We start from the raw sequence: 23,756 nt of genomic DNA, 5'->3' as shown, positions 1-23,756 counted from the left end.
GTTGACACTAGTGCACATGCCTTTAAAATATACACTGTTGCAGCTGTAAATCTGTATTGTGCAAAAAATATTACTGCAACGCAGTAAAAAGTATTTTCTCATCCCCGTTAGGGTATTTTTAAGCCTATTCTAAAATAACCACTGGTTGTATCTCCAAATTACTCCATAGACTGCAAAAGCTTGTTTATAAATAAAACCATAGAAAACAAATTCAAAGGTAATGGAATCTTTTCTAAAGAGGTCCTTATCTCTTCTTAGTCCACATTCCCAGGTGTATTCTGAATGTTTTCCCATTTCTATCAATTTGATTTCTGGAACATCGAAAACCTGTCACATTGCCTCTCCCCAGCCTTTTGAAGAATATTATATTCTTCAATAGAATAGCATCAATGTTTAGGGTTATTGATATAAATGCAAAATAATAGCTCATACAAAGAACTAAACGTACAAAAGAATTTGATTGGAGTCTTTCAAAGAAATCTTTTGCCTTCAATTCTGAAGGCAAAATCATTTTCAAAATGTGATGGTGTTTGCTTACATTAAAAGAGAGGATGTATATATTTATATCTCAGCATGGATGTAACTTGGCCCTTTAACACAGCTTGATCTATCCAATTTCTTTATGTATTTTTTATGCATAATAAGGTTTCAAATGCTAAGCTCTAGTAACACAAGAGACCACTAAAAAGATATAGGTTATGATTGCTTTTGGTTAGAGCGCCATGTAATTACTTTGAGAAAGAAGCAAAAGGAACTCTATTAAAACACAAATTAGCCAACTATATTCCTTTTAAAGGTCAGTAATATTATAACGCATCAGAATTTTTTGTTTGCCTTATTGTACTGGTTATGCACATTTTTCGTTTTGAAACTTAGATAAATAACATGTTGAAAATTGAACTCATATAAATCTATAAGTGTTTTGTGTATGTGTATATTTTATTTATATATTTAACATATATAATTACTGTTATTAATCACTTGCATATCTTTACTATTCTCTATAAGTTGGACTTTGAGGGGTCCTTCTTAGGCATAGAAACTCAAGAAATATATACCTAATTTCTGAAGATACCCTTAGCAATGGACACTGTTTTAAACACGGTTTATTTTGTTTTGTTTTGTTTGTTTTTTTAATCAAAGCATGGGCTATGATCCAAAAAAAAAAAACAGTGACCAAATACCAGCTATGGACTACAGTTTTTAACCTTGTGGGTCTCATCAGCAAAGCGCTGGCTCTGGCTTGGAAGATGAAGTCTTTCTAAGAGCAAATAGCTAGGTATTAAAATGATTGTGGTGAGGTCAGAAATGACACAACTCCCCACAGTGCAAATACAAAAAAATACTGTTATGCAATATACATATATTTATATCCTCCACACTAAGTCCTACACTACTAGACAAGCCTGAAAATTACAAGCCTCAAAGATCAAAAGCACAATCACCGCGGGGGATAATATTCTTTTGATATATCACTATATGGCAATATTTTCAAATATTAAGTACGGTATCTTGCTATATAGGAGGCTGTAAAGAAAATAATTGCCAAAAATATAGAATTTTAATATTAAAGAAAGATGGCTTTCCATTTGCCGATAATATTTGATTGGTCCAATGTCCAAACTACTGCATAACCCATCAAATCTCTATATTTCAATGTTTAATCACTAAGACTAAAGATTGCACACTGCAATAAATATGGATTTTTAGAAACCACCAAATAGTTGGGCTACTGTCATAAACTTATGTTTGTTTGGTACAAACCTCGGTTGTCTTTTATGGTAAAATTTTGGTTTGGATGAGCAAGATGTGGAGGAAAACTGAAGTGAAACCGTTGGCCATTGGCTGTATCATCTTTATCAATGGCTGTTATTGTCAACAAATGCTGCAAAAGAAGTAAACTTGTTAGCTTTTATTTTAACAAATAGTCAACATCATTGTAAATACTGGTTAGTTTAACACACATTTTACTAGTAGGAAAACCGACCAACGCAAGAGGACTTTCCAATGGCCATTGGATCCTCTCATCAGAGACTTAAAGAATAATTGTCCCTTTCCAAAATTGTTGTTATTATGTGTAATTTTCCTCTATAATAAGCATTTGTGAGGTGTAAAAACACAATTAAATGAAAAAAAAAATATGCATTTTTATCCTGACACTGGGCACCACCATCTTAGCTACATGACAATCATTGTTGTAAGCTCTGACCTTTGCACCTAGCAGTCAGAATAGAGAAATGAAACAATGTCTTTATTTTTCTCCTCATGTGCAATGTGTGCCTTGACTGTGCCAGGGCTAAACTAGATTGTGGTTGCCATTTGCTCTATCTTTAATAAAAAATATAAAATAAAATGAAGCCTGGCATTTAAATGTTTGACACAAGTTACAGGTTCTTTTTCAATGTTTTATTTTCCAGATAGTTGCCAGTTCCCTTTTTGCATAGTAATTTTAACTTTTCTTTAACTCTCACACAGCTGCATATAGTTATACATTGTTAACCTTATTTTTTTGTGTTATACCAGATTACAATTTCTTTTTGTCTAAAGTAGAATGTCTAAAACTTTACAGCTCGGCTTTAAAAAAAAAAAAAAAAAATTGTACTGCTAAGTATATAACATATTAAATAATATGCAGAACATATGTGTTTAACCAGCAACCACAACTTATGCTCATGATTTGAAATCCACATATTGATAGTCAGTAATAGTGTTTACACTAGAAGATTGGAATATTGGAATATTGTACCTGATTTATTTGAGCATTTTCACACAGTAAAGCTTCATACTGCTTTGCAAATTCAGGAGCATTGTCATTCCTGTCCAGCACCTTAATTGCCACTGGGACTTTAGCCTCGTGAGCTTGATTGTCTAAGGGACAGAAAAATGTAATTATGGCATATAGTATATACATAAATATATCAACAATTTGCACTTTTTGTGAATCTCCAGTCAGTTAGATTAAGATTTTGGGGGATTTTTTGAGATCCTGGCATGGAACAGAGTACTAGATTATGGCCGTCGACCTTGTCCAAACATATAATCAACACTACATAGTGCGGAGGAAAGAGGCAAAGTGTGCATGAGTGCTTCCCTACTGTACTCAGTAGGAGAGGGTAAAAGAGTCGTAGAGATGTAGTCAGTGGCTTTGGTTATATCCCTCTATCCTCATAATGCATTAATCATTTAACTACTAATATACAAAATCAAATTGCAGTTTGTGAATATTCTTTTCTGTCTGTTTTATTTATTAAAACAAGTTTGCTAAAATAATATAGTAGCTGTATACAGTAAATAGACTAGTTAATTACACATTACTTTAATCTAAATCATTTTATTCACAACAGTGAATCCCTGTTCCCCCCCAGCATTTTCTGTATTTAGCTAAATAAAGGCTAGAATTAAAAAAAAAAAAAATTATACAAATCAATAAGAACAAGGTTGCTGATTTGATAAATCGTATCTTCTAAGGGAAATAAAGAATAATCAAATGTACATCAATATGTCTGCTTTTGTTATTAAACTCTTAAAATAATTTTCTTTGAGAAAGCCGAGGTTTTGCAAAGTGTAAGGTATTTAATTTTAAATATACAACACAAATACGAAAAAATATAATAGAACATTACATTATAGGATGTAAGTAGTCAAAGCATTTTGGAATGTTTGACTTCTTACCTAAGGACCACCGGGTGCCACTCCTCTCCTCGACTGAAAGCTGTCTATCTGATCTATGCTCATTGGCTGAGAGTGGTAAATTGACTCTCTAAACCTATTTCCTAGTTTGCACTGCAAGGCTTAGCTCAGTGGAGCTAATGAAACCTCCTAAGCAGGACCTTCTGGCTCTCTGGCAGATGTAGTGGAGATGGGGAGCAGTTCCTGGGAGACTCAATGTAAGAGGAAACTGTTCTAAAATGGTTTGACTACTTACAATGATAGAGGACTAGGTTACTCCTGGCACCATTACACTACACTTCTCTGTAGTGGTTAAGGTGCTTAGAGTGTTCCTTTAAAGAAATAGCAATAGTGTTCTTGTACAAGTGAAAAATAAAGACTTACAAACAAAAAAGACATACAGGAATATTGATTGAGCTGAACACTGGCAAATAAGCTAGCTGTAGGACTCGGTAAATAAAAAATGGCAAATATTATCTTTATACAAAATTGTCTATAGCCTAAAGGACCAAAAATCCACTGAGAAAATCTATGGCCAAGAGCATGATTATTCAACTTTTGTAAAATAAAGACTTATTTATTTAGCAACAGGTCTTCCAAACTAATGAATGTGGAGAGTAATGGCTTTTGTCTTGCTTGTGCTGTTTCCTGTGAATTCCAGTAGCGAATTCTCCCCTATCTGGGGAATACTTACGAAGCTCTGTTGCAGTAACTGAAATATTGTGCCAGGATCCCTCTTCTCTATCTAAAGGCTTGGTGGTTCTGATGACACCATCATGCAAGTCGATGCTGAAATATCTGTCAAAGTCAGTGTGCCGATCGATTGCATACCTAAAGAGGATGATCGCAAAGTAATTAGACAAGAAAATTACTAAGCAGCCTGACGTTTGAGTGTTAGATATAAAAGATTCATTTGAAAGCAGCTTCCCAGCAGCATGCATGGCAAAATCAGAATATTAATGGAACCTATCAAACAACTTTTAAAAAGGAAATTTAACTTCATCATTTATTCATATCTGCATGCAGGGAGTATTTCGCTACATCAGATTCAGGATTCTCGTTCGTAGCTACTAATGAGAAAAAAAATGGAAGAAAAAAAAAATAAATAAAACCAAACGTTAAAAACAACAAACAAATAAGTCAATGAAGGGCAGTTGTGTTGAGCTCTGAATATTAAATGATATAAACCACTTATACCAATTATCTCTAGCACAAGATTTCTAAATTCCAACTTATAAGACATACATTGAGAATGTTTTGAGGCTTATTTTCTAAGAATCAAGATGTCTATCAACTCGAAAAAGTCACTATATTTAACTATGAATGCAACTCAACAGATAATGATAAACTTCTTTATAGGTGCACCTGCAAAGTTATAATATCACATCTTCATACTGATTGACAACTCATGAACAGTGACCTGTGGTATGTGGCATTCAAATGCTTCAAGAGCTTTCCATTAGCATGTAAAAGGAAACCATGGTAAATCTGATAATTCCAGTTGAGAATATATATTATTTATTGTAATGTAATGAATCGTGTTTTTAACCATTTTGTTGTTGATGTGTTTAGAACCACTACAGAATCATGAAGTTTCTAAGAGTTTTAATACATTTTTATTTATTTTTGATATTGCTACACATGCCCATGGTCTTCTTCACATGTTGATGGACTACAACCACATGATTCTCTGCCTGACCTAGGACGAGAAAGAATTATAGGAGTTGTAGAAGATTGACAAGTCACTATTCCAAGACACAAATGGCTTGTTTATTAATTCTTTAATAAATGAATGCTTGAAAAAGACATCGGTACAGGTCGAAATGTTGTGGTGTCCAATAAACTGGCTTAAATCTACCACAGTGATTTTTTTGTTTATTTATTAATTCTGACATCGTGCATCCTGTCTCTACACAGTCCATCCAATGAGAAAGCAAGAATACTCTTCACCAACATTTTATTTTATATTCCACTATGTGATAACAGTTTTCATTTGTATTTCTAGATTTATGAAAAACACTAATAACACCTCGCTGCTTGTACATTTTAAATGTTAGCTTTTTGATATTTTCATCAGTTTAAAAATAATGCAAGTAGAAATACAATAGGTGTCCTAAATACTTTAGAGACAAGCTCAAGGGAAGAGAATATCTCTGAGGCATTGAGATGTCAGAAAAAATATATAGAAGATTCACTTGCAGAAATTCATTTTACGGTCCCCTGCATGGAGCAGTATCATTTATTAAACTCGGAACAGATGAAAACATTAATAAAAACATGTTTACGTCTACAAAAGATATAGCCAAGAGGACAGGAAGCTGTGTTCGTGACAAATATTAACTATATAATGTAAGCTGGAAAAGAACATTTTATTAACTATCGAATTCTGCTTTTTACTAAAATCAGGAATGGAAAATGTTCTAGACCCGTTACAATGCTGATACCCAACCTATGGGTTTGCTATTTAGGGTTAATTATGTTGTAAGGATTATTAAGAACATCTTCTCCTGTCCTATTGGTACTTTGCGTATAAGCTCAAAAATAGCAAGGTGAATTGTTAGTTCAGACCTCCCCTAAGAGGTATGCTGTAATGTTGGTAGATAAGCTGACAATTTAATTTCTATTTCAGTGGTACTAAAAAGCTCTGCTGTATATTAGGGTTTGTAGGGTAACTTTTGGGGATTTATTGTGATAGTAACTTGTTTCCAGCTAGTAATGACAGAGATTAATTAGAATGGAAGCTTTATAACAGAAATGTCAAACTTGGTCCTCAAGAGTCCTAATAAAGCCACATTTTATTAACACATAATCAAACAGTTTCTGTTTTGGGCTAGTTCATAAATCTAAAACGTTGTAGGTATAAAGTTGGGACTGTGGCATCTATGAAGACATGCCATGGTTGTCACTTGTGTGACTGACAATCCTAAAATTGGTGGTCCCTGGAAAGGGTATGAGTTTGCCCAGAGAAGGGGCTCTTTCTCACTGCCACCATGACTAGCTCTCTTCAGGGCAGACCAAGCACAGAGCACTGATGAATTGAGCTAGTGCCCTCACTCCATTCAGCACAGTGCAAGCATTTCTAATGATGCACTTGCATTACACATGTTTGGGACAGTCCCTGGTCTTCAGATGCAGAACACCAGAAAACTAATATGCAACATTGGAACAAGACCCCAAAATGAGGATGGTCCAGCTGGATCTAGAACTGTTAGGAGTAATGTTTTTATTCTCCTGAAATTCTAGTTTGTTTTTGACCACAGAAGGCTAATCTGTCACTCCTTGTGATATAATATTTAAAATGATAAGGATTATATAATAGTCAGTGATGGATATGCAGTGAAAAAAACTTCACATTCAGGGATACTGGGCCCTCAACATACAGCCTGAAGGCCGACAGCTTGTTGAGGTCTTATTGTAGTTGGACGCAATTCCCACTGTTGATTGGTTAATAGCACATGAAGGCATTCTTATATTTTGATGATTATAGTCCTACAGGGTTGGTTTTGATCTCCTTTGATTGAAAATGGCTGTATCATCAGCTATTTCCTTTGTACAATCACGTAGCACTTTGAAAACTGCCTCCACCTTGTGTTGCTCATTTTTAAGTCTGTTCAAAACGTATTGTTTTTCTTTTTATTAAATAAAATAAAAGGCTTTGTTGCTAACTTTTGAACTTCGGTGTCCTACGTTCACTGTGCCCTAGAGAAGAAAACTTTTACCTCTTTTCTTCACACTGGAAAACTGTTACAAATACGTGTTGCCTGTTGACACTGAATTACTTGTTTTCCCCCATCAGAAACTAACATAAGGGACGTCTATTCACTGAACTCCAAATTTGCTATTTCTGTTTTTTTTTTTCTAATTTTTATTCAGCTAAACTATCTTACATTCAGCTGATGAAATCTCATTAAGGTCCACATTGAGACACATGGGCCTGATATTGTCCTAATTATTTATTTGCAGCAATGATATTCATTTGAAAATAACTCATCAGAAATAAAACCAAATAGTACAAAATGGCTGTAGAATTCCCCTGCTCTTAGAAATAAAAAAGGTAAGGTAACATATGGGTGTGAAAGGGGGTTGATTTATATGTGATATGTCTTCATAGGCTTAACGTGGGTTGGAGGTAATGTAAAGGTGACTTAGAGTCAGAAGGACTAAGGAAGAGGAGTTTATCACCCTGCTCAGTATGGTGGCATTGGATTAATCAAATTAAGGAACTTTGCAATGTGGTCAGGGCAGGTGCAAGGATTTTTGTCTATATAGGCGAAAACTAATTTAGCTGCAACCAAAATTAATCTCTATCTGTGTGTCTATTAACCCCCCTTTTGCACATCATACCGATCTTTTTGCCCCTTTTGTCCAACTTCTTTCCACGTTTTGCATATTGTATCCCTTGTTTGTCATTCTTTTCATACTTCTGAGTCTTTTATTCTCCTTATGAATATATTTCTACCCTTTAATGTAAAATCAATGTATAGGAAAGGAAATATTCTTAATGTTCAATGACCCATATTCATCAATATAGGCATATACAAACTCATTGGATCATAGACAAACATACACACACTGGCTCACACATACTTGCTGACACATAAACACACAGTGACTGGATCATAGACACACACACATACATAGATTGACATACACACACTCAATGGCTCTTACACGCACACTGACTTACACACACACACTTGCTCTTACACACACATACACACACTGGCTCTTATGCACAATGGCTCATACACAAACACACCGTGGCTCATATAGAAACACACACTGGCTCATATATACATATACCCTGACTCATACACACACGCTCACTCACTGGCTCATATACACACACACACACACATTGTTTCTTATAATTGTTGAACATGACTGGACTTGCTCCCCAGTTGAAGTTGCCCTTCTCTCTCTCTTGGCCACGAGGATATGACGTAATGTGTCCCAGTCCTCACTGCTTCCATCAGCTTTGAGGCTACATACTTTTTTTTCCACTTACGCGGCCGGCACCAGAGAACAACGGCTGGGTGAATTAATCATATGGGCATTGGACAGGTTTACAAAGAATGACCAGCGGGAACAGGGTCCTCTGTCACCCAGACATCTTTGCACCCCTTGGGCTGGTGTGCCCTAAGGCAGACGCCTGTGCTGCCTTATGGTATCGCCAGCCCTGAATGTGGTTGAAAATCAGCTGTTTGTGAATAGCCAAATCAGCCACACTATGTAGACATTCAGCAAATTTTTGTAGGTAACAAAACTGCATTTAAATGGTGAAGCAAATTCAGTTAAAATAATTTTTATTTTTTTTTCAAAAAACTAAAACAAAAAACAAATGGGTTGTGATGTAATTACAAAGTCATCACTTTGGCATTAAAAACGGTCATGTCCTCAAGGGTTAATTTTAGCTAAATTCTCGGGATAAATTATACAGTGTGTTTGAGTTGATCATTTCAGTTAGAGCAAATATTCTTAGATCACTATAGATCTTAAATTTCTACGTGTATGTGTGTGTGTGTGTACAAACGTTTGTGCATGCATGTGTATAAATAAAGATATGTGTGTATCTCTCTCTCTATCTCTATCTAGTTAGTATATCTAGATCCATATCTAAAGGTAGTTATTACCACAGATTAGCCTTTTGCAATACCATATCTTGGAGTCTTGTTCCATACCCCCCACATTTTTACGTTATTATATTAATATATCAGTTACTGCTCATTTCATTTTGATCTGTCGAGTGTTTGCCTGTTTAGCAAACACCATGTGTGTTGTGTTGTAGGAAATAAGATGTTAATGTATTGTGTTCGATGTTTTTTTAATGATATTTGTAAACAAAGCGCATATGGGTTTATTGGTTAGAGAATCAGTGAATGTAATTGGATAATCAACCTCTGCCCTTGGTTATCAATATCTAAGCAGCCAAACAAGCTCCAGATACACCAAAGGATCCATTAGTGAAACAAGAGTTAGGTGCACAAATCTATAACCCCTCACTCCGTCTAGCATGTCAGATCTGAGGTTAACAGCATCAATTTTAAGGATGTAATGTAATGCAGTTCATGTTGGCAGCCCTGCATAATCTCAATGGGACATTAAATACCTTTCATTTTCATTGTAAGCCCTAACTAAATGATACCAGCTTAACAACCTTGTGACTGAGTGTTTACATTTACTAAGCGGTTTAAGATTTAAGTACCGTGCAAAATGCAATGACTTCGGAGACAGAAGATCTTCAGCATAAGTATCTTCCTGATGTCTGGTGTTCTGCATTTTATTTATTCATGGTGGCGACAGTGTTTAACCCCTTGTGGACCAATGATGCTTTTAACATCAGCATCGTACTCTAGACCACAGATATATTATTGCAGTACAGAAAAGTTGCTATTTCTTTCTGTAAAGCAGCAGTGACGAATACTTAAACTTTCTGCTGCACAAACAGGATCTTTGGGGTTGTGCGTTTAGTCATTGATTCTAAACGGTAGCTTGTTCGTTAACGCATTTATGTTTTTGGCTTGCAGCTGTTGTTATGTGTTGTTCTGATCATTGCGTAGTAACATGAAACACAAAAATATAACCATCTATACACATTGTTAGATTTAATAATAATATTATATGTTATATTATGAAGCACTTGTTTTAGTTTAAAGTGAGCACAATTTATGGTACACATAGAGGTAGATCAACATATTATTTTCACCTAACTAGTTGTACGTGTAACCGCATATTGACTCGATACATTAAAAAATGTTTTATCGTACAGAAAGGTATGTAAACACACATACAATTAGCTAATAATTCATAATCCCAGAATGCATTGCAGTAACTAGTTGCTTGTTGGTGTGGCAAAATGTATAAATATTATTTTTTGCTTTTAATTTTCTGGAACCTTTTCTGAATTAAGATTTTATTATCTATATTAAATAGACATATGATCTACTTTATACGGTAAAAATAATAATTAAGGTATATTTTTATGCAGAATGTTCCAAAGAACAGTAAGTGGTGCTTCTACAGCATGTAAAACTCATGTTAAATATAAAAAAACTTATATCTGCTTTTCATTTGTTTACCAATCAATTGTTGGATAATACCCCTGAAATGAAGCATTACATATTAGGAACATCCCTGTCCCAATGTACTTATTCTCTATAATATAATCAGAATTTAGTTAATATCTGTGGTGGGACCACCGCTATTCGTGGGTTTTGCCCTGCTTTAGTATGTGTGTTGCCTGTATATTCATGTGCTGTGCCTGCTTCCCGTTTGGGAGTGCTTCCATGAAGGGAATCCATTTGTCTCCCGAATGGTGACCACCCCAATGAACCACTAAGAACGTCGACTAAAATGTTCATACTTCGCAACAAGATGTCAAACCACAAACCACCAGAGAAGCCATCGGCGCGTGGTGCCCCTGGGGGACCGCCATTTCATATAGACGAACGCCAACCAGGGCGAGCATTCGCAGATGGTGTCTCACCTCATTCGGTTCCTGAACGAGGACCTCCCTAGTACCTATTGGAATGTTCACACCAATCAATTAGAACATTAATAACTCGCAAAATAAGTGTGAAACCGCAAGGGAAGTAATCAATGAGTGCTCCCTTGGGTGGCTGCTGTTTATATAAGCGAACACCACCCCGGGGAGCATTCGTAACCCGGAAGGAGATGCTTCCCTTGCATGGTTTCACACAGGGACCCCGTGAACGGAGGCAGGTAACGTTATGGGGATCCCTGGGATTGATGTGGGCATCCTTTGGGGACAATGGCTGGTTTGGCGGGCTTTCTGTAACTGGGAGTCAAGGGGGCGGGAAGATGTCCCTCGCTGTGACTCCAAGGTGCAGAGGCTCATGGGATGAGGACCCTATAATTGGGGGGCGGAAACAGGGGACCAAGGGGATCCTGGGAAGAAGAATTCCCAGAATTGGGAAGCCTCGTGGTTGGATGGTGGTAACAGGGGACAAAGGGACTGGAGTTCCATTTCCGCAATACGACCCCTGGGAGGGGAGGGACCCTGGGAGGGGACATTGTCGCTGTGTGGTGTACACCCCTTGCATGAGGTTTTACATAAAAGCCGAGTGTGGCAAATAAAGTGTTGTTGTACCTCCAGAACTGTGTTTCGTCCAGTGACTGGCGGAAAATGGGTCTTTTTACACTTTACCTGGTTCTTGTTCGGCTGAAGTAAGGGAATTAGTGGAGGTAACCGGTCGGGTTACCAGGTGGTCCGCTACACTTTCATTGAAAGAAAACTGGTTTATAAGGTTTTTTTAACACCTTTTAAATTGATTATTCAAATAAGGAGTTATTAACTAGAAAGTTGAATGACCACATTTAAAAAAAATATATTTTTTAGCCAAAAATAGCAGAATTAAAAATATGATTTGGATAATTTTTCCAGTTCAGTTATTTTGACCTACAATATGAAATGTACTTTGAATTCTCAACAATTCACACTTTAATGCATAAATAACATCATTTTTTGTATTACATTTGTTTATTTTTTGTTTGCATTGTTTCAGGTAGACAAGCTTTGACACTCCAGAACTTGTGGGCTACATCTCCCTTAATAATCGCACAGGCATAATGCTGGCAAAGCATCAGGGGAGAAGTAGACCAAATCATTTTGGGTGCTGAAGGTTACCTATCCCTGTTCTACTCTACTCTGCATGGGAAACAGATGTTAAACTATATATTTTTGATCTTTTAACATGCATATTTGTATGTTTTTTCATAGAAACAATTTTAATGGGTATGCCTAATGATGAAAATAATAAATAATAATGAAAATGTTACCTTATAGGGCTGTTTGCAGCATCTGGGTCTTTAGCGTGAACTCTACCAACTATTGTTTCTGGTGGTTCATTCTCAAATACTTCCAAAACATAACTAGGTTCCAAAAATATTGGTGGCTCATCTGCATCTTCTACTGATATCTTCACAGTGGCTGTGTCTTTAAATAGTCCTCTACTCATGAATCGGGAATCAATGTGGATATTGGTAGCTTCCACCTTCATATTGTAGAATTTTTTAGTTTCGTAATCAACCACCTGTGGCAGAAATAATAAAAATATGTTAGACAAACTGAATTGTATATCTTCTTTGATTCCTGCTTTAGGAGATACACTCAATCATCTAATTATTTTTAAATGTGATGTCTCTCTTTTTGGAGGAGCATTCTAAACACAATAAACATTGCAGCTCTTTAGTGCTGGTTATAATGCAAAGAGAATGGCATGAAGGGCCATTACACAGCCTTTGCAATGAAGAAACAATGAGTTGTAATGGTTCTCCTTTTAGGACATTACAATTTGTTTAAAAATCTAAGAGAAGTTCACAGCAATAAAACTACAGTAAATATTCTAAAACTAATTTAAGCTATAGTATAGACTTGTGCATGGAAAAAAAAATCAGTTAGGCTGAATTGAACTGAAATTCATCTACGTGACATTTTGGGTGGAATAACGTTAATGCATGTGGTCATTTCAGGAAAAAACAATTAAGACAAACCAAAATGTCAAGAAAATGCATCTATGTAGAGCTACAGTGAGCAGGGAGCATCAGAATACTATAATGAAATCCAGTAAAATACCTGTTACTGGTCAAATAGCTGTCACTGATCAAAATGCCTGTCTGTCATATCTGGCATTGGTCCCTCTGTGCCCACTGTTGCCAGTGGATGGTGGCACAATTGAAAAAAATAAGATTGGGATGACTTGCTATTGTTCCCCGTGTCGCACCCATCAGCAGCGGTTGAGGACAATTAAAACAATAATGGGGGGGACATCACGCTGTCCCACCAATTCCCCAACAATTGCCCCTTTTTGTTTGTTTTGTGATATGTCCATATGCTATTTCGAAGTTGTGGATTAATTGCTGATCACCCAAAATTCAGGCAAATCATGATTTGTTTGAAACCAAATGCAAAAGTCTGAAATATATCAAATTAGTAGGTGTAAATAAAAATAACTTCAATGATTTTATAAAAGACTTTCTCGGTGGTCATGAAGTCATAAAACATTCCTGAGCAGCTATGTCTCCAGTTACACAAAAAAATGTGTTTTAGTGCCATTTGATGTCTTGCTATAAAGCACATGGATAAAACATGTAGATAACAATGTCAATTTCATATAGCTATTCATAACTAATCCATACATGTAGAAGAAATTGCCAACAAATGGGTGTAGACTGAAACACATGCTTTCATCTAGACTGCTTTGTTTTGTTTTACCAAAATGTTAAAGAATGGTTTAGAATGGCTTGAGATTTGCTAAATGCCATTCTACACTTCTCAGAAAACCAGAAGCTCCCTGTCTGAGCTAGGCCTGGTGCTGCAGGGTTAGCTCGTTGACTGAGAGAGATCGGCTGACGCTCTCAGCCAATAAATTGGCCCCGCAATTCAAGGCTTAGCTTAGGATAGCTAATGGAAGCTTCTACTAGGAGCCTCTCAGACTGGAAGAGCAGAATCAGAATGTGCCCAAAGCACTCCTGGAGCCATAAGTACTAGAGTAGTGGTTATGTTACTTAGAGTACTTTAAGTGTTAATCTAACAATGATATCATAATCATATGGGTATGTAGCAGTAACACTTTTATATATTACTTTAGTCATATAATTATCAGACTTTCTTTTACAACCACAATGCATGCAAGATTTGTAGTTTTCTCTCTTAAAAGTTATTTGATGGTAATCTGATCTGTCTACATTTCACATGAGATTTTAAAAAATATGTAAATTCAATGTTAATTCATAGTTTCCCCAGTGATGGTGAGATTAATTTACCTTTTTAAGTTTTACAACACCTTCTTGCGTTTGATAATCCGTGGTAATTTCAAACATCTCTGCGCCATCCCCATCTAGAATGTGGTACTTTATTAAGCCATTTTCTCCTATATCGGGGTCTTTGGCTTTTAACCTTCCCACCTCTTCACCAGGAACAGCGGCCTCTGATATTGACATGGGGTATGCACCTGGATATAAAATGTGGGTTTTGTTATTTTGTTTGCAATCCATATAAGAGTTTTCTCGCTTTAGTAACATCACCATTTACATGATGCACAAATTAACTATTAAGAGCAAAACCATTAATTTGCATATTGAAATCCATGATGATGTTATTAAAGTGGATTCAATTCAAAACCTTTTTTGACCACTTGTTATTTCTCCTTTACAGTGCATTCCTTTTTTTTTTGGTCTGTTTTATTTTTATATAAGTTAATAAAGTAAATTTCATTAACATTTGTTGTTATCATTTTATTCTATTCTAGATAAACCTTGCACTTTGTAATACGAATATTCTCATACCATTTACATATAGCATGAGTCGTGCTGGGTCATGTCGGGGCGCTTTTGTTGGGATTATCAGTTGTTCGAACAACGTAAGGCTGACATGCAGATTGTTAGCCCCAAAGTGTAAAGTGGGACAGTGACACCCAGATTAAAAATCAGGACTGCTCCATGAGAAATATGACCATTTGGATGTACACTTTTCCACGGAGTGACACTACTATAGACTAAAGTTCTATATGGATCCACCAAATGTTTTTGGCTTAACACTGCTTTGTTCTTCAAATTAAGCTCTTCCCAGCATACATAATCCTTATTGTGGTTGCCAGTATGGTTGGCTTTATTCCCGGTACTCATAACGCAATGCATGCTGGGAGCATTCCAACACAGACACAACAATAGGCAGTATTTACATATATGGTAATAATACTGATTAAAATGTATGTTCTGCTGAATAGCTCAGTACATTTTAGAATGTATGATAATACTCGGGGCTCAGAACAGTAGGGGTGCAATGTAATTATGCAGAGGAATGATATTTTACCTTAACTGCTCTGTATACTCAATAGAAAGCACCAGTAGGATATTTGCCTTAAATATACAAATCGCTGCATATATTAATTCCTAAAAAAGATATCAGGTTTTTCACTCTCTGACATTAATGTGCTTTCCGAAATTGTATTTCAAAGCAAATAAAAAATAAATTACTGTTGCATTTTAAAATAGCGGCAAAGAAATGAAGGGGATGACACATTTTTCTAGGGAGATAGGGGTGGGCTATAGAGAGTGGAGGAGACAGGCTTTGAAATTTGATACAATAAGGAACATTAGGTCCACGGATGGGGAAGAGTTGTCGAAACAAAAGGCAGAGGAAGGGGTGTTACGTACATTACATACTGGCCTTGGAGCTGTCAAAGCCAGAGGTAGATAGACAAAGTACCAGATTGGCTTCTACTGTTCCTGCATGTGTCTATTTTGCTTGTACATGCCTTAGTCAAAACCCCTTAATAGATAATTGAAATTTTTATTTATTATTGTTTAAAATAAAATATTCTGTGTATTGTACTCTCTGTAATATTTCTTCTAATGCGTGCTTGTATGTGTTTTATATATATGAAACCAAGAGGGCTGCACTCACCTGAACATGCATACATTATACGGGTGTTGCTGGGGCCAATTCATACAAGATTTAAGATTCCGTGCACTCATTCATTCACTAAACAACAATTTCAAAGCTCACAGAATGTTATTATTTTTTAAACATCTAATCTAGGCCAAAAATGGGGGTTTAATTGCATTACTGTATTTGTACAGTGTCATATATAATATACTGTCTGGTTTATTCTTGATCCTGGTGGAGAACATTTTGAAGTCCTCTTTGGTCAGAAGCACCTCTTATCTGACCAAAGACCATGCAAATTAAATGGCTAAAAACAAGTTCAGGATATATTTTTGCAATGCTTGGTGCTCTTACTTTGGTATCATGATTTGTGAAATACACTAACCCTACTTTTTACCTGCAAAATCTTTGGTTGGACAATTGTTGTTTCTGACCATAGTGGATTTTAGGATGGCAGTCCCCATGAAGCAAGGGTGAGCCAGGAAATTAAAAGAAAAGGTTTATTTACTTATGGGTATGGATTACAATATAAAATGCAGATGTATAATACATGCAATCGTTTATACTAAACATTATAAGTTTTCCTTTAACCCACAAAGTTGTTTTGTAAGTTAAATGTTCCAGCTCAGAAAACAGTTCACGCAGACCAAAAAGCTAACAGTATAAAATTAAGTTTCCATTTGTTGCACACGTGTTTACCAGTTTGTGTAACTGCTTGGCACACAATGGGGGAGGTCACTGTGGCATGGGAGATGGGGTAGCTCCATTTCCTTTCCTTTCCTTCCACACATAGTAGTGTGGAGAGCAGGTACACAGCTGAGAATCTTCATGTCCCTCTACCTGGTTTGAGCCCTCCGAGTCTCACTGTGGGTGAGGAGAGCGGACATGAACTAAAATCATATCCTACCCTCTCTTCACTCACTTCATAGGAAGGCAGACCAGAAAGAGGAACATGAAGATATACTCTACCAGGCTACACGAGGAAACATACAAGACACTATAAAAGAGGTAATTTGGGTGAGGTAGATAAGGTAGATAAAGAAGTACAAAAGTGGGAGCGTGGGCAAGGAGAAACCCAAAAGGTGATGAGGAAGTTACGGAGAGACACCAAAGGGTACTAGTGGGGGTAAGGTGAGATATCTCTATCTAAATGTCCTCACACTTTTAACTTTACACAACCACAGTTTGTACTTATGCTCATCGTGCCTTACATTTGGACACATGCAAGCAACACCCTAAAGTTCTACACAAAGAAAAAAACACTGTTCTCTAGCAATGGTAGAATCCACAATGATAAGATATGGAGATGATACATACTTTGCGGAAACTTTGGTGGGTTATCATTGACGTCTGTTAATGTTATTGTCACTTTTGTTGTCCCTGAGAGACCTCCCATATGTCCTCCCATATCTTTTGCTTGAATCACAACATGATATTCCTCCTTGGCTTCTCTGTCCATGTTAGGAAGAGCTGTTCGGATAATTCCTGGATGAGGAACATGGATATAAAAGTAAATTTTAGAAAACAGGAACAAATTTTCAATTATAAATTTGATTCATATCGGAAAAATAAAGTTAAATAAAATAGATATGCCAGGATGGACATTTCACCCACTTTTTATACATTAAAATTGAAACAGAGAAAGAAATGCAGCAGTATCCTGCCTGGAGAAACACGCTTACACCTAGAACCCAGCAGTGCAACCCTTCGTCTACATACGGAATGTCTTATATATGAGTATTAGAAGTACTTTTGCATAATGATTTGCCTCTGAACAGTTTAGCACAAAGGTCAGCAATCCATGGCATAAAAGGCTGCCAGACATTAAACATGTGATTCCGGACGGTGCCCTACCGAAGTTCTGAATTGCCAAAGTCCAAAATTGCCACAGTTCCGAATTGCCGAAGTGCCGAACTGAACTGAATTGCCGAAGTGCCGAATTGACACATTTTTTTACTTACCCGAATTTCCAAACCAAATTGAATTTTTTTGCCCATGCACATCCCTATCAGACATAAATTACCTTGATGGGAAAATCAGAGGACCTGTCCGTCTAGTTTGGAGCACTCATTAGCAAGTGCAATGGAGCTTGTAGTATGTAAAGCCAACAAATCACCAGCTAGCAGGGATTGTTGAGTTATGTGAGTAACTGTGGCAACACTCTGGCTCACTGAATAGTAAAAGGCTGGAGAGAGAGGTATAAGTGGTCTACATATCACAGCCTCCACCCACTGGACCACTATCATCACTCTTGATGTATGCCTTGTCCCTGGCCAGAGGTAGGCAACAAAAAAGAGGATGTAAGAAACTTTAACACTGTTGTAAATGACATATTTTTCATTAAAAACACTTTTATTAAAGAGTTCAACAACAAAAAGCTCACATATACAAAACAGTGCAAACATTGTACACACATACACAACATTTAAAACATCCTATTCACAGATAACACACATAACAATACAGACAGTTCATGTACACACAAACACATATACACGCAACCTTACTTGCAGCCTCCTCACCGACAATGTCACAAACAGGCCACACACATGCACACCACACACAATCCACATGCATGCACATAATGCCACAAACAGCCAACATACATAACATAACACACACTATATTACAAACATCCTACACACATAAACAACACCACACACAGCTTATACAGTCCCAAAGATCAACTTTTGCACTCATGTATAACACCAGCTCAGGGACAGACTGAGCAGTCAGGAACTTTGGATGAGGAAGGGGGCCCACCGCCCAGCTACTCTCTCTGTGTGGCACTATCACACACCTAAATTTATGATGGTCACTAAAGTCCGACGCACAACATCTGCATCATCCTCAGGCTGCCATGTGTAATGCCACAGTGCTGGGAGAAAGTGAGTACAAGTGACTTCCTCCCAGCTTACCAACAAGCCATGTGGGAGATAGAGGAGGGAGACGGAAAGCCTGGATCAGACTCCCATCAAACTCAGCCAGGCACCACCGGATCCCAGGAAGCCACTATCCTGTATCAAAAAGGTATGGAAACAGGGTGGTAGCTGAAAATATGCAATATAATCTGTATTCATGTTATCTGTGTGTATGTTATCTTTGTGTCAATTTGTGCCCCTATGTATTTATGTGTGTCAGTATTTGTATCTGTATGAGTGTCATTGTGGGTATTTATGTGTCTGTGCATCTGCATTTGTATCAGTGTGTGTCTGTATGTGTCAGTGAGTCTCTGTATGTGTGTATGTGTGTGTTAGTGTGTGTTTCTGTGTATCTGCATGCTTATCTGTGCGTCTGTGTATCTGTATGTATGTCTGTTTGTGCCTGTGTACCCTAATGTCTGTACCTATGTATCTGTATGTGTACCAGTGTTTGTATCTGTACATGTGTCTGTGTATATGTGTCAGTGCGTGTCTGTATATATATATATATATATATGTGTGTGTGTGGCAATTTATATGTGTATGCATCTCAGCTTTCAAAGTCCAAACATTTCACACGCATACAACCCTGCATTTAATCTTCAACACTACATACAGACACATACCCCTTTGGTACAGGACTCTCAAAAGGTTACCATTCTCAGGTGAAATACATGCAACAAATCAAGACACTTCTTTAATATTGTAGTTCAATTAACTATGGGATGTTTATTTAAAGAACAAGCGGTTTATTTGGATCTAAATAGCACATCCACTACCACAAATACAATACAACTGCATCTACCAAGTATTCCAGGAGGTCAGCTTTTAGCCTTTTAGTAAGTCTTTTTCTGTAGTACAGGCTGCATAATTGTGTGTCATTACACTTACAAAATGAAGTGTCACTTCTTATTATTATTGTAAGGACTGATCACCATAGCAACAGACTTTACCAAAAGTAATACGAGAATTACTATGAAATGGGACTAATCCAACTATCTTGTTATTAGTCCAATAAGACAGAAAAGATATCCGGTATAAGTTTAATTGCAAAAATGATTAAAATCAATAAAAAAAAGGATTATACATGCTGTATTTGTTACTTTGATAAGAAATAATAAAATTACATTTCCAAAGATCTATTTAATTTTTTATTTCTGTTTAATCCTTTTGTTACAATAAGAGAGCCGTCCAAACTAGGTGTGTATTCTAAGGCATATTTCTTCGTTTCACACCTGCTGCATTGGTATCATAAAAAGGAATATGGAGAAAATTAATTAACTGGTCACGCCATATGACACTGAAAAAATTCACAGATGGTCGAGAAGAGGAGTTATGGCATTTTTGCAGATGACAAAAAAAATCTGTTACCGGAACGGCATTCCAGAGCTTCTTAAATAAATTGTGAAATATTAAGCTACCACAAAAGAATTTGTAAAAATATCTTAGATCTACAATGTAAAAAGTGACCCCAACCAGTCGACCTACCTTAGCAGATTACAAAGAGATGTATCTACTAACACTAACATTTATCTCTGTCCAAAAAATGCCCTACAACAAGGGTCACCAAAAGGTAGATCCCCAAATATTTTAAAACTACAGCTTCCATGATGCTTTGCCATTCTACAAGCATTCCAAAGGTGTGCAAAGCATCAAGGCAGTTGTAGTTCTCCAAAATTTGGGGATCTACCTTGAGGGCACCCCTGCTCTACAACAATCAGTTGGGAGCTTAGATGAGCTGCAGCATAGGATTATACAATCTCAATGTTAACACCCCTTTTAAAATACTTGTAAAAAATGGAAAAATGTACATTCATCCGTTAATTAATGCTCGTTACACAAAACTTTAAAATGCCAGTATTATTGAATTGTATAGTCCAATATCACTGGAATATCTAAGAGTTTACCCCAGGCATTTGCTCATTAAATCTATTATATAATCTCAAAGTCAATTCAAAATAATTAAAAGGCAAAATATTTAGCATATAGTTTTCAAATATTTGATTTCCTAATAAAATTACTCATCTTCTCAATTGTATATTCAATTTCTTCCTCTCTACTTGTAGGGTAAATTCTCATATTTGGTTTTCTATGTGTTACTAATATTGCCTGCATAGTATTACTGTAAATTTAACATAGTAGCACGTGTTACATTTATTTTATTTACACTTTTTTTATGTTTTATAAAAGTACATCTTTACTTATCGTTTTGGGTTTTACATTTATTTACCTTATTAATTGCAATATATCTACAATAAAACGTGACATATATCATAAACACGTTTCTTTTATTTGAACATTTTTTTTTTTTTAATTGTACATTAAAGTTGGTCTAGATTATTTTTTAGGAGGAGCGTGGCATTCATTCAAGTACAATGTATATCCCCATTCATTAAAATAAAAAAAAAATTAACACTTGTGAAATAGAATGAAAAATGACACACCAATGAAAGGTTATATGGATCATGCTTGAATTGAACATAAGCAAGGGGTTGTCCACTGATTCATATATTTGTGAGTTTGTTCATATATATGTGTGTGCGCTCACTAATTCTCCCATATACAGCTATAAGAGGTCATGCATTTCCTGAGAGGTGAGTTGGTTCTCGGTTTAAATGAAAATCAAGGAAGCCATAATTTAAAAAAAAAATGGATTTTCTGCATAATTTGCTTATTTTCTCTCTCTGATAATGCCAGAAAGATTCATGCTGCTTCTCCTAAAGTGAAGTTTGGCAGCTTGATTAAATGTTCAATCTGGCCTTACAGATTTCACTGAGTCAACTGAGTAGGGAAATAATCTCGATCACACAAAAATGGATATCAATCTTTATCCCCTTAAGGACCAAACTTCTGGAATAAAAGGGGATCATGACATGTCACGCATGTCATGTGTCCTTAAGGGGTTAAATTTATATAATACATGTTTAAGACACACTATAGTCACCAGAACCACTACAGCTTAACATCTATAGTCAGTCCCTACAGTCTTAGTCTTCCAGAGAAAAGGCAGTGTTTACATTGCTGGCTAGTAATGTTGCTGGGTCAGTGCTGCACAGTGTGCACAGTGTGCAGCACCTCCATTCAGCATCTCCACGCTCTGCATGGAGAGGCTAAATGCTCCCCATAGAGTTGCATTGATTAAATGCATCTCTATGAGGAGATGCTGATTGGTGCAGCGCGGTGTTTTGTCACACATATGCAGTAGCCTATAGGAATGCATTGGATTTGCTAAGATCATCTAGATCAGTGATGGCGAACCTATGGCACGCATGCCACAGGTGGAACGCCGGGCCCTCTCTGTGGGCACGCGGCCACAGGTCCGCCATCACTGCAGAGTAGGCACCTGCCTGCCCGAAACGGCAGGCGCCTACTCTGCTTCCGTGTCGGGAGGCAGGGGGAGGGATCTGTGATGCTGATCCCCTGTCCTCCCGCGCGATGCTTTGTGGAGCATTGCCGAGCGTTACCATGGCTCCACACAGCATCGCGCGGGAGGACAGGGGATCAGCATCACAGATCCCTCCCCCTGCCTCCCGACACGGAAGCACTGCCTGCCACCACCGGACCACCAGGGATGGCTGTGTCCCCCCCCCACTTCATTAAAGGTAAGAAGGAGGGAGGGAGGGGGAGGGGGATACTGACACACAGCACCCCTACCCCTCCAGAAGTACCCTTACCCCCCCAGCACCACCCCTATCTCCCCAGCACCAGCCCACCCCCCAGCAGCACCCTACCCCCCCAGAAGTACCCTTACCCCCCACAGCACCACCCATATCTCCCCAGCACCACCCCTATCTCCCCAGCACCACCCCTACCCCCACAGCACCACCCTACCCCCCCAGAAGTACCCTTACCCCCCACAGCACCAACCCCTATCTCCCCAGCACCACCCCTACCCCCCACAGCACCACCCCACCCCCCAGCAGCACTCTACCCCCTCAGAAGTACCACCCCTATCTCCCCAGCACCACCCCTACCCCCCACAGCACCACCCCACCCCCCAGCAGCACCCTACCCCCCCCAGAAGTACCCTTACCCCCCACAGCACCACCCCACCCCCCCAGCAGCACCCTACCCCCCCAGAAGTACCCTTACCCCCCACAGCACCACCCCATCTCCCCAGCACCCCCCCTACCCCCCACAGCACCACCCCACCCCCCAGCAGCACCCTACCCCCCCAGAAGTACCCTTACCCCCACAGCACCACCCCTATCTCCCCAGCACCACCCCTACCCCCCACAGCACCACCCCACCCCCCCAGCAGCACCCTACCCCCCAGAAGTACCCTTACCCCCCACAGCACCACCCCATCTCCCCAGCACCAACCCCTACCCCCCACAGCACCACCCCACCACCCCAGAAGTACCCTTACCCCCCACAGCACCACCCCTATCTCCCCAGCACCACCCTATCTCCCCAGCACCCCTACCCCCCAGCACCCCTACCACCGCCAGCAGTACCCCTACCACCCCCAGCAGTACCCCTACCCCCCCACACACAGCACCCCTACCCCCCACACACAGTACCCCTATCCCCCCACACACAGTACCCCTACCCACACACACAGTACCCATACCCCCCACAGCACCCCTACACCCCCCAGCAGTATCCCTACCCCCCACGCAGTACCCCTACCCCCCCACGCAGTACCCCTATCCCCCCACGCAGTACCCCTACCCCCCCACACAGTACCCCTACCCCTCAGCAGTACCCCTACCCCCCACGCAGTACCCCTACCCCTCAGCAGTACCCCTACTCCC

General features: G+C 38.3%; 1 protein-coding gene across 1 annotated transcript in view; it reads right to left on the bottom strand.

Annotated features, from left to right (window-relative positions):
• The window catches only part of CDH11 (cadherin 11), a 118,138-nt gene that overhangs the window by 5,561 nt on the left and 88,821 nt on the right, over positions 1-23,756 (bottom strand). The window contains exons 5-10 of the mRNA XM_063438157.1: positions 17,396-17,563; positions 14,455-14,642; positions 12,469-12,722; positions 4,364-4,500; positions 2,747-2,868; positions 1,765-1,885 (exon numbers count right to left, since the gene is read on the bottom strand). Coding sequence (XP_063294227.1) covers positions 1,765-1,885; positions 2,747-2,868; positions 4,364-4,500; positions 12,469-12,722; positions 14,455-14,642; positions 17,396-17,563 — 990 coding nt within the window. The remainder of the gene's footprint in view (positions 1-1,764; positions 1,886-2,746; positions 2,869-4,363; positions 4,501-12,468; positions 12,723-14,454; positions 14,643-17,395; positions 17,564-23,756) is intronic.

This window comes from Pelobates fuscus, chromosome 12 (genome assembly GCF_036172605.1).
Source record: "Pelobates fuscus isolate aPelFus1 chromosome 12, aPelFus1.pri, whole genome shotgun sequence".
Lineage (NCBI taxonomy): Eukaryota > Metazoa > Chordata > Amphibia > Anura > Pelobatidae > Pelobates > Pelobates fuscus.
Note: the sequence above shows the minus strand (reverse complement) of the source record. Positions and strands in the feature narration are given on the sequence as shown.